The following is a 12351-nucleotide window of genomic DNA, read 5'->3' on the forward strand; positions in this document are numbered from 1 at the left end:
AGAATGTGGCAAAAGTGACAAGATACCAGTTTAAGACTAGGTCTCATGAGGCCTTACTCATTGCTGTTCTAGTTTTGGATTCCCCGCTCCCCTTGTCACACTATAAGATGGTAAAGGGGGTCAAACATACGATGATGAAAGGAGACTAGACTTTGGGTGGTGAGCACACAATGGAGTATTCAGAAGTTGGGTGTGATTAAGTTGTACACCTTAAATTTACATAATGTTATTAATCAACGTTACCCCAATACATTTAATGAAAAGAAAGTAGCAGCAGCAGCAGCCTGGGCTTGCCTGCTCCAGGGTGAGAAACCATGTGGAGGACAGAGGAGGGACCCCAGCCAACAATGAGCTAACCATCACAAACAGAGGCACCTGGCCAACCTGAATTTGGCCGCAGAACCATATGTGAGCCCGGAAGACCTGAGCAACTGAGCCCAGCCTAAACAGCTGACCCATGGGATCTGGTGCCAACATATAAATGGTGGTTGTTCCATTCATGCGGCATGATATTTTGGGGTGACTTGTTACACAGCAATAAGTAACTGATACACGGTATTAGGTTGCGCCCTTACTGGTAGGCCTCCCTGTATACTTATTTACCCCCCTACCTCTGTTCCCTGCACTTCTCAATGAAATTATTTAACCTCAGATCCTTGTCTTAGGGTCTGGGAGAACTCAGACTCAGACAGGGTGGGGTGTGTCTTCCCTCTGCTTCCAGAGATCACAGTGAATTACAGTTACTGTGTTCATGTGTGTTTCCCCTTCTAGACAAATAACATTATGATGCAGTGCTTTATCTGTATTTGTTTCCACCAAGCCTAGTATACTCAGAACAAATGCTCCATCACTATTTGTTAGATAAATGAATATATTAGCACTGTGTCACTTCTAGCCAGGGAGTAGAAGCAGGTACTCCCAAGGGGTACCCGTCGATACCTCTTTCAGTGTGTAAATGTCTCTTTGCCTGCCTTACTCTGCTGATCACCTTCCCAGGGCCTAAATCACACCCTCTGCCTAGGTAATGCCCATAGAAGACCACCCACGTGTGTTCCTGAAATGTGGTGGAGATGCCTGCTGCCTCCTAGGGGGAATCCACATCAGAGCAAACGCTTATCCTGAGAGAGGAGACGAGGATGAGTAGAGCATCCTCTGTCTTTCTGGGAGTTCTCTTCATGGGAGCATCTCACCTTTCCTTCAGGAATACACCATTGAAAGAACCCTTCCTGTTTCCAGAGATTCCAGAAACAGCCACTACAAAGGCCAGCTGCTCCCAATCAACAAACCTTTTTTTTTTTTTTTTTATTCCCTCTCAATCTGGAGCAGAAAGTGAAGGAGTGAAGAAATAAATAAATCCCATGGCTAATATTCTGGCAAGGGCAGAAGTTTTCCAGTTTTCTGATCAGTTCCAATTTACCTTCCTTCTTTCCTTCAATATTAATAACAGTAATGGTGATGATGATGTTGTTGTTCCATTTGAGGGAACTCTTGATACGGCAGCCCCACCAGCTCATGGTCAAATCTGAGACCCTCCAAGGAGAGAACAACGCCACCCACATGGATGAAGAACGCAGTGCCTCTTGCAGGGACTGCCATCAACCCCACAGGACGGGGCCTAACGTCTCCAGAGAGAAAAGCTGCTGAGCAGGGCCCCACAGGCCACACAGCCAGCAGGGAGCATGAGTGGGGTGGGTGGGAGGCATCTTTGACAATGGATTTTTATCCATCGACCTCCTTTCTGAACTGGGGCTATTCATACAGAGGAGGACTTTCCACCAATGTGTCCCCAGCCTTGGTCTAGTCTAGAGCCGGCTGATACCAGACCCCGATGGCAGCTGGGCCCCAGGCACAGGCAGAAAGCAGGATACAGAGTGGGATATTTCCAGCTTTAAATCCCCATCACTACCATGAGCCCTTGGGGCAAGTAACCTGGCCTCCCTCAGCCACTACTCTGTACCCTCCCTACTAAAAAGAGTGTAACAATATTTACTTCTCAGTGTTGCTGGGAGGGTTAAATGAAATGATGTTAGCCCTCATCTCCTGAGTGCTTACTGTATGCCAAGCACTTTTGGGAGCACTTAAAAATATTTTAATTCATTAAATACTCAAAATAATTGCATAAGGGGTTGTTCTTGGTTCTCCCACTTTACAGATGAGGAAACAGACTCAGGGACGTTACGGAGCTTGCCCACGGTTGCACAGCTGGTAAGACACCGCAGTGTGGTGATGCATACTGAGGACTCTGTAGGGTACCTAGCTCATGTAGGTGCTCAGTAATCAGGGGTCTCTTCCTCTTCATGAAACAAGACAACTTTAATTCTATCTTATACTGCGGAGTTACTGACTCTGGCCACTTTGCCACTTTTGAGAAGGAGAACAATTTGCTTCACACTCTAAATAGCTCTCTAGGTGCTGTGAGCCTCCTCTTAAAGGCTGATTTTTCATGGATAAAGCTACCCATCTCCCAGCCAAGGGTTTTGGGAAATTCACTGGCCTCCCCCGCCCTGACCGCGATAACAGAATTAAGAAGGCTCTAACCATAGAACCATTATATGTGGTCACTAGATGGTTCTTCTGACTTCATAAATATTCTACTGTGTCTTTTCACTTCCCTCAGGAGTTCTTTCATTATTGGAGTTGGCTAGCCAGAAGGCACTGAAACGTTCCACTGGTCTCCTATGGGATGCATCAAAAAATATTTTTTTAGCTCAGCTGCCATGGTCTATATTTCTTTTTCTTTATCCTAATACCCTGTGATGCATTCCTAGGTACGGTGAGGATTCCGACAGACAAAACAAAACATAGTTGCATCATTTTACAAATGGAATTTCCAGCCCCCTTTAATAGAAACTATCTATACAGCTCCATCCCCATTCATGGACATTTTTGGAAACGGCATGTTTTGGAACTAGGCTCAAGACCATTAATGATTGCAGACTTTTAATTGAAGAGTTGATTGTTTTAGGAGACAAGAGGCCTGCCAGGATTCATGCTCTCTGGACAGAAAAATAAAAACATCCGTGAATCCCAGTCACAGAGAGCATTTCTTGGCTCAATCCCTGGCCACTCTGGGTGACCCAATGACTCCCAGATGTCTTTCCTTCTTGTATTCTCTAGACAAAGGCTCCTCAGTCTAGTGGGAACTTAGCCGCCTCCAGCCACAACACCTTGTACTACACCGTCTACCAGTCATTGGAGGGATCTTTCTCTGTTACCCCTTTGCATCCATTTTTCAGTACAGCGAGTCACAACTAACATGAGAGCTAGGTTCTAAGGGCAGCACGAAAGGCAAAAATTGTGTCCAAACGGCCCTCGAGAAGCCCTCGGGGGGACGCCATGGTGGAGATCAAGACCACATCTCTGGTAAGTCCAGCGCTGCCGAGGGTGCTCACACACCAAGACCAAGGCTGCTCCGAGGACCCGAGCCAGGGACACAGGCGCTAAGGTGGATGGAGAAGATAGCTGACTCGGAACTCCAGTGGGGACAGACTTTCACTGAGTGGAAGAAAGGACCAAGTGACCCATGCCATTCTTTCATTCTGCCTCCCCGACCCCGCTCCCGCTCTCCATCTCCTCATCCCTCACTATGTCCTCCTGACCACCTCTACCACTGCTGCAGACCCTGCAGGTCTTCATGGGAACCCTGCTCTCCACACCTCCATTGCTCTGCTCCCGTTTGCTCTCTGCCCAGGTGCCTGGATCCTCCTTAGTCCCCGTAATCCCTCTTCTTGGAAGCTGCTCCCTGGCTTCCCTGTAATGACCCATCGACCTCTCTTAAGCAATGAGTGGGGGTTGCCACCTCCCACCCACACCGAGCACATTGGGAAGGGGCCCTGGTGCCCAAAACTCCCCTGACTTGAACAATGAAGGAATGTGCATCCCTCCCCAGGCAGGAATGAACCAAGAGAATTAAATAATAACCAAAGAAGCTTACTTCCAGCTCAAACCACTGAGCCTTTGCCAACCAAATCCAGATCTTGGCTCCCACTACCAGTTGACTGACCGTATGTACCTTCCTCCGCTTTGTGCCTGGCTCTACATGAAGGTCTGGGAAATCCAATGTAATGAAAACCACAGGTTTGGTTTTGTACCTCTACTTATCCATTTTCCAAGTAACATTTCTTTGGTAGCTCCTTTGAGGACAGCCCATGGGCCCAAGAGTATAAGGAACATTTAATGAGGGATGCAGCCAACAGGCTATTTTGAGAGACAAGGGCCTCCTTGGAAATTACTTATCCCAAGGAGAGACTCAGAGCTTTGCTCCAAGGACACTGCTTCCTGAGATTCAGAAAGTCTCCACACCCAGTCTCTCAGTCTCACGTCTGAGTTCTAGAAAGATGGAATTGCCAAGAAAGGCTAAAATAGGCCTGAAAACTATAAGGCATCAGAAAAGAGACAGAGCTACCCTGTTCCTTATGCAGGAAGGGTAGGTAGCGTCATTGGTCCCACTTTGCCATCGCTTCTATACTTGTGCCTTGGCGGTGTGCCTTTTCAGTTCCTCTCGCTAAAGGTTCAGAGCGTATTTTCCTGTCCCTTGTCTTTGGGTTTGGCGATGGACTTGTTGTGACCAATAGAATAAGGCTGAAGTAAGAAGGCACAGTTCTGAGCCTAGGCCTCAAGAGATGTCACATGCTTCTGCCTGCCCTCTTGCCCTGTTGCCATGCCAGGACGGGAATATGCCCAGGCCAGCCTATTGGTTCTAGCAGGACAATGAAAAACACATGAAGCGGAGATGAACTGACTCACCCACACCCAAGATCAACTCACCCCAAGATTTGCTGAACCCCAGATGCATGAGCAAGTCAACTGAGATCCAGCTGAATCCAGCCTGGACATGCCAACATGCAGCTGACACTCAGACCCTTGAGAATAAGTGATTGCTGTTTTAAACCTTGGAGTTTTGAAGTAGTTCGTTAGTCAGCATATTCTGTAGCTACAGCTAACTGATACATATGAGGGTCTGGGTCCTGGTTGGCCCATAAGTTGTTTTTGTGTTACTGACTACTGGGCCCACCGAGCAGAACTGTTTCTGACCAATACTCTTAAGAGGCAAAGTTGTGGAAGTGGAGGCAGCTCTAGGAATAGGGTATTTTATTGATCATGAGCCTTGGGTTTTACATCTTAATATATAAAAAGCATAATTCAATACAGAGAGATTTAAGCATCCATTACTGGGCAGCAAAAACAGGACTTTCCTAACCTAATATTTAACCTTGGAACAAGTGAGCATTTTCCCACCACATGAACTTATCTATAATCCAAAATAAATTGCCAACATTTACAAAACAAAACAAATCCATATATTTTGTTTCAAGTTACTTTTTCCCTGAAACACTTTCTTTTGGAAGACCTATTTAAAACTAAAAGGACTCGATCATCAATAAACCTTCTTTAGATTTGGTTTCTTTAATAGTTCCAGGAGGTTCTTCTTACTAATGTTAAAAGTTCCCCACATCTACTTCATCAGTTTGAAGTAATTTTATAAGCTTGGCAAAGCATGTGGCACTTTAATCTACCATTCTTGCCCTAGGTAACAGTAATGCTAATTAATATTTAAGTGGTTTGAATGAGTATTGGCACGCGTGCGCACGTGTGTGTTGGGGGGATTACATCACCTTTCACCCAATAAATGCAAACAAAAGAAAAAGAATCTTGGTATTACTTCCCTTTGATGAATAATACATTTATCATCATAAGTGTCCTAGTATAGTCACTAGGTCATGAGGGGATATTTCATTGAACACAAATGTAACTATCACAAGTACAAATAAGGGACAGAGTATAGCATTTTAGAGAATAACTGTCAAAAGGGATGACTGTTTTTGAGAAATGGTAATAAATCATGAGGAAGGGCTTTCTGGCCCCAAGGCTCAATCTTTCAGAAGGAATTGTCTGGAAAGGAAACCATTCTCTGAAATGCGGCTAGTGATTCAGGGCCAGCACCTTCATCTGAAAAGAAGGCTGAAATACAAGGATGGCAAAGAGGAAACAGGAGGCCTCCCTGCGTGTGGTTCACCTTTAGCCTGCGGGATTCACCTACTGTGGGAGAAAATACAGAAACAAAAGAGCCTGTCTGCTCACTTGGATCCGGACAGCCTGCTCTCTCCTTCACCCTCTCCTGCCACAGAACAATTACTTGTTGTTAAAGCAGACGTGCTGCTAAGTGTGGGAAAAAAATAAAAAGAACCTTTATATAATGATCAGTCCAATTATATGAATTGTCCCAAACAGTTAAATATTGGCAACTTCATATGGTTCAACTTAATACAGTGAGTAAACATAAAATATATCCGCCACACATACACAAATACTCACAGAAAATAGAAATATAGGCTAAATTATGGGATATGTGGGCTTGCAAGCAAAAACCAAACTATCCCCCCAAAAGAAGAGCTGTTGTTAAAATTATTGTATAATACACATTTTTTAAAACCACAAAATATCATTGTAACCCACTAACTTTATTTACCTTCCTCATTAGGGAAATACGCACATTCAGTCTTTGGGTTTCGAAGTCAAGACAAAGGAACTTTCCAGAACAATGTCAAGAAAGGAGCACTGACTTACCTGGACAGCAACAGTTGACCCTGAAGCTGCAGGTCAGCAGCACAGTCCTCGGAACGGCAGTTCCTTTCAAAAACAGTCTGTGAGGGGAACAAGAGGAAGGATGGCACAGGATTTAATGACAAACGAGTAACAACCAAGTATTTTCTTTCAAATCAGCACGAATTCTTCCGTGAGCCTTCAAGCTCTCGACTCCCCAGAAGCCAGCTCCCTGGCATGACTGGGGGTCCTTCACAGGCTCCAAGGAAACCCAAATCCACACTGGTCTTGCCTGCAGAGTGTACTCCTTGCTTGTCTCATTTTTCAGCCTATCCAAGTGTTGCTTTCAGTAGTTTTTCAAGAAGGGAACACGGTAGGTGTCCTTTCCATCATTGAGAATATCTTTAAATGCCCTCAGACATGGGTGAACAATAATTAGTTGAGTAAAGAATTCTTAAGATTATTGTCTGGTCATTTCCCTCTGTTTGTTGTCTCTGGGAGGCAGACCATCTATATTTGAGATGGATCCTGCCTAAACCCTGCGATCATATTCTAATTTTTAGTTCCAAAGGGAAAAGTCAGTGGCAATTAGACTATTATACTGAGGGCACCAGGAAGGGCCAAAAGGGATCCTTTCCCTTCAGTAGTGAACAGGGGTACAATGTCCTTTTTAACTAATTCTGAGCCTTGAGGTCCTGGCCAGGCAGTTCAGTTGATTAAAGCATCATCCTGATGCGCCAAGGTCGCAGGTTTGACCTCTGGTCAGGACAGATACAAGAATCAACCAGTGGATGCATAAATAAGTGGAAAAACAAATCGAGGTCTCTCTCCCTCTCTCTCCCTCTCCCTCTTTCTCTCCTCTTCCCTCCCTCTCCCCCTCCCTTCCTTTCCCTATCTAAAGTCAATCAATCAATCAAAAGACTGGGCCTAGACAGCCAAAGCCCCACCCAGTGCTGGAGCCTAAGGCTTGTGTGCCGAACCCTACATCTTTCCAGAGGGCTTGTGGAGGGGCCTGAGCTGGGCCTATCTGTGGGGGTCGGCCAGGAGAAGCAGCCTTTTGGGAGGAATGACAGTTGTCTTCTCTCTGTGGTACACAGCAGGCTCCTCTCTCCCTCGATCTGCTGTCATCCTCTTTGGTGGCTCCTATCTATGGACAGCAGGCTCCCTGTCTCATGCTGACAGACTCTTCCTTGTTGTTGGCTTTGAGGGTTTCAGAAGGATTTTGAAGAGAAAAGCCTGCTGCCATTTTTCAGTTGTAATTTATTCACTATTAAGCTTTTTAATCATTACCCCCTCTGCCCCCAAACATAGTTCCAGGTGATCCAATCCCATCTCAAAGGGTAAGTCCAGGCGGCCTCTCAGAGCGCTAATGTGGACTCCAGCAAGCTTGCTGGCCAACGGGCAGTCTAGAGCTGGCCAGATGGAGCAATGCTGCCTATGGAAATTCATATTCGTGTGTCCTATTTCCAAAAGAATAAAATGTCCCAGCCAACATTCCCTGCTTTGATTGTGGGGGAGAACTCAAGGAAGTCTTGGGCAAAGAGAGAAAATTCCCATGTTTTTTTGGACACTGCCGGGGGCAAGGAGAGCGCCAAGTTTCCAGGAGATTTCAATTTAAGACATTTGTGCTTTCTCTGCCACCTCAACCAAGGAGAAAACAGGAGGAAGTGGGTGCGAAGGCGGCTTTTTGAGGTTAGGTAAAAGTAGCCTTCCTACCACATTAATGGAACAGAAGTCTGAAGGCCCCTCATGGACATGCCTTGTCCCTAACTTTGTACTCACAACTTCACTTTTTTTTCTTCTTCAAGAGCATCTCTGCACCCAGACTGTAAGCTTCAGGCCCTGCAAGACCCAGCTGTGGCCCTGGCGACGGGCTCTTCCTTGCGCGTGTCGTCCGCTCCACAGGCAAGGGAGACAGCCTGGCTTCCTCACCAGGTGCTCCAGCCTGGGAGCAGCCATTTCTCTGACCCAAACCTGCACTGGAAAAAAATCTTCCTGTCTGACCTAACGGGAAGTAGGATTCTTCACCTTTTCCAGCTGTCATGTCCAGAGGAGAGTCAGTTTCTTGGACTTGGTGATAGTAGCTTTACTCTTTCTAAATTGCTATTAATTAGTCACAAGAGGCAGAAAACAGGACCAACAAGTTCAGATGAAGGGGCTGGTGCTGCCGGAGTGACAGAAAACTGTGCCAGCAGCGACCCTAAAGGCTGCTGAGCCAGAGTCTGGTAACAGTGAGAAAGGTGACCCTAAAAATAGAGCAGGCCCGCAAGGCTTCTCCCTCTACCCACCTGCAAGAACATCATCTCCATGGGGCCCCGGGTTCAGCCTGGGTAGCAGTGCCTTGCCTTTGATTCCCCAAACCATCTCAGAAGATAACAAGGGGAGGGCTCATGCTGCATCCCCAGCCAGAGACTCTCCATTAGGTGTGAGCTCTCATTCACACGCACGCACGCACGCACGCACGCGCGTGCGTTTGCAGACTAGGTTTTCAGTAAAACAGGGCAATGCAGAAAAAAACCCAATGGGCTTGTAGATTTTGGGGAAAAGACACTATTTTCTTTTAAAAAGGGTTTGGGGGGGGCCAGAACATACCTTTTCCATAAATTGCAAAGATAAAGCCTAATGCTGAAGAAGAAATTTTGCAAACTCAACAGGTCGCTGGAGGATACAGCTCAGCCTTTGAGAGGCGGGAGGTCTCTCTCCTTTGCTTGTGGGGTTAACCTGGGAGGGGAAGCCTGAGACACAGAGACCAAGCCAGACTTCTCTGGCGAGAAGTCTGAACTACTTGTTTCCCTCACAAGTACTTGAAAGTGAGGTGGTTTTCACGCATATTTCACCACGGTGCCCTTTCTGAAAAGATTACCCAGAAGCTGGCGCCTATAAAACTAGGGTTGCTCTGGTTGAAATTGAGATGGGAAGCGGTGGAAACTTCTTCCTCTAACACCTCTTCTCCTCTGCTGGGCCAAACTGCTCCCCTGAATCCAGGTGCATAGTCTGCACCCCCCAGACAGGATGCCCCCTGATAGCTGTCTGATATCTGGAGTTACTGACTCTCCCTTCTTCCTCCCCTCCCGGCCCCCAGCTTTTCCATCCTACTGCAGAGACTTTATACATGATAATGAAAATAAACCTCAGAGCTGTAAATAACAGCGTTTTAAGCTGGTTGGACACTTCAGCCTGGAAAGTACTACCTCATATCCAGGCTGAACAAACAGTAGGTTTTCACAGGCAATAGGCTATATGCTCACCTACTGGGTATTAAGGGGTTTGGGGTGGGAGGAACAGAGGGCAGTGACTTCTAGCACAACGGAGGTCCAAATATTATGGCTTCAACGTGGTTAAAAGTGAATACTAGAGTCAAATAGCTCACTTTTCACTTGAAAGATGGCAAAGGGAGTATTCCCTACCTAGCCAATGGCTTTCACCAGCTGTCTTTCCTCCATTTGGTTTTCAAAAAGGAAATTCATACATGCACATGTGTACTGTTGTGTAGGTAAGTCCACTAAATGGCGTGTTGCGTAGGTATGTCCGCTAAAGCAGCAATGTGTTATCTACCTTTTTATCAAGGTCTTAACATGCAGTGAACACTCAAATGATTGAGTTGCTCTTGGATTTATAATCCTTTTAAATATTCTGGTTAATAGATAAAGTAAGTTTGGTGTTTTTTGTTTCTGTTTTATTTTATTTTTTTTCAATCAAATGTTCCCCAAGGAGACAAAGGCAGGTTTCCGCTTTTCTTTAAAATTTTCAGGTGAAAGATGCTCATCAGGCTGAACGTCTTACGGAGGAGTTCCACTATTCCCAGAGCGCCCAGAATCCCAATCCATTCTCAGCAGCAGTGGCAACCCCACTACCCGCTCACACAGTCGAGCACCTACGTCAGAGTCCACACTCCCAAGGCTGTTCTTCCCCCCGCAGAAGGAAGGCCTGGCCTGCTGCTCGTCTCGCTCACTCCCACTCACTGCAAAAAGCCTGGGACCCTCAGTCAGCCTGTACTTAACATGCTCCGGTCACTGTCTCCATGTCATATGCACTGTCTGTGCAGCTACCCGACCTGGACAAAGACCCTCAATGGGGGCAGGCCCTGATTCTACAAGACCACCAGGATTTAACGCACTCCATGGTACAGTCCTGTGCACCAACATGGGCTCAGTGCCTTTTAGTTGAAGAAATGAAGGCATTTAAGTCCCAGTGTTATCCAATGAAAGAAGCGAAATGCGCTCTGTGGCGTTATTGTATATGCACACAAAGGTTGGACATCGGCTCTGCTCCCTGGGGTGGGCCTCACTCTCACTCTCAGAACCTCTCTTCCCTCAAACTGAGCCAACATCTGGAAGACAGATGGAGGAAGGTAACTAAATTATCTTTTTGAAAAAAGAAACTGTTAATCAGGAAAAGGAGAATAAGCAAGGATCACTTTCCCAGATTTTTTCTCAGGCTCCTGGACAATCTTCCCAAGCTAAGGACAGTGTAAGAAAAATACTTGCATGTTAATTTCAGGCAAAGAATCACATGGTTAAAGTAATAATAATGACACCCGTGCCCACCCCCTACCATCCACTTCTCTACTGAGTCCTGGTCTCCACTATTACCGTGTCCACCATATGCTCCTTTTGATGATTATTTCTGTACCTCTAAAAAATATGCTGATATCACTCCTTCTTGATTCACCAGATTTAGACATTATCTTACAGAATTCCTGGCATGATAGACAAGAATTTATCTTACTTACATCCTGGCCCCCTCCCATTTTACAGGCAAATCATTACTCTTAGCTCCTCTACTGCAGTGATTCTCAAGTATTAGCTGCATCAGATCACCTGGTCAGAATGTTCAAACAGCCTGCTGAGACATACCCCCTGAGCACCTAATTCAATGGGTCTGGGACGGAGCCCGAGAATTTTCATTTCTCCTAAGATCCCAAGAGAGGCTGACGCTGCCGATTCCATGACCACACTTTAAGCAGCACTGCTCTACCGGTGACCTCTGCAATTTTAAGTAACAAGCAGCTATTTCTTATTTCAGCGAATTTCATCATATCTCTTGGCTCACTGACTTCAAAAATTAAGATATTGAGAGAACTTCTTTGATTCTATTTTTACCTCTATACAATCATATTTCTTGGCATTTACAATTTATACGACAACCACAGTGTATGGGATTGACTGTAAATACTGAAAACTGATAGATTGTTTACTGTTCATATAATTACATGATTACTGTTCACAGTAGAACCAATAAGAACGCCATGATTACATTACTTTCTTTACAGGTTCAAAATTAAACTCCTAAAATGCTCAACTCTTACTTAAGGGAGAATACTTCTAGTATCAAGGTCCTTCTCTTCCTTGTACTCTTCTTGCTTAAAATTCTACCACATTGTAATTTGTTTTATATTTAAACTATGACATATTGACCATATTTCTATTTTTTTCTGGGAGTTTTTGATTGCCTTTATTTTTTTACCCATAAAAAAATACATTTTATCAACACTGTATCCTGAATATTTTATACTTTCTTGTCATTCTATTGCTGGCCTCATTCTTCTTGAAACTCATTGACCCCCTGTTCTAAATAGACCAACTGTTTTTTCAGACTTGCTGCACAGTTGTAGTCTGAATTTTTGTCATTAGACTTCTGGGAGTTAATTCCATAGTTTCTTGTATCCCACATCTTGCTCCTTCTACTTGTCTTCCGTGTTTTGTTAGAGCACATCTCAGGTCATTTCCTTGGAAGGGTTACCAGAGAGGTAAACTTTCTGGGTCCTTGCTTGTCTGAAAAATTATTTTGACCTCATACTTGACTCTT

The 12351-nt window shown here is 45.2% G+C and overlaps 1 protein-coding gene across 1 annotated transcript in view; it reads right to left on the minus strand.

Moving 5' to 3' along the window:
- The window catches only part of ITGA9 (integrin subunit alpha 9), a 296559-nt gene that overhangs the window by 118747 nt on the left and 165461 nt on the right, over window positions 1-12351 (minus strand). Inside the window, exon 17 of the mRNA XM_054595411.1 lies at window positions 6568-6644. Within this exon, the coding sequence (XP_054451386.1) occupies window positions 6568-6644 (77 nt within the window). The remainder of the gene's footprint in view (window positions 1-6567; window positions 6645-12351) is intronic.

The sequence above is a fragment of the Pteronotus mesoamericanus genome, unplaced genomic scaffold, assembly GCF_021234165.1.
Source record: "Pteronotus mesoamericanus isolate MK-2021 breed Mesoamerican mustached bat unplaced genomic scaffold, CSHL_Meso_final scaffold_54, whole genome shotgun sequence".
Lineage (NCBI taxonomy): Eukaryota > Metazoa > Chordata > Mammalia > Chiroptera > Mormoopidae > Pteronotus > Pteronotus mesoamericanus.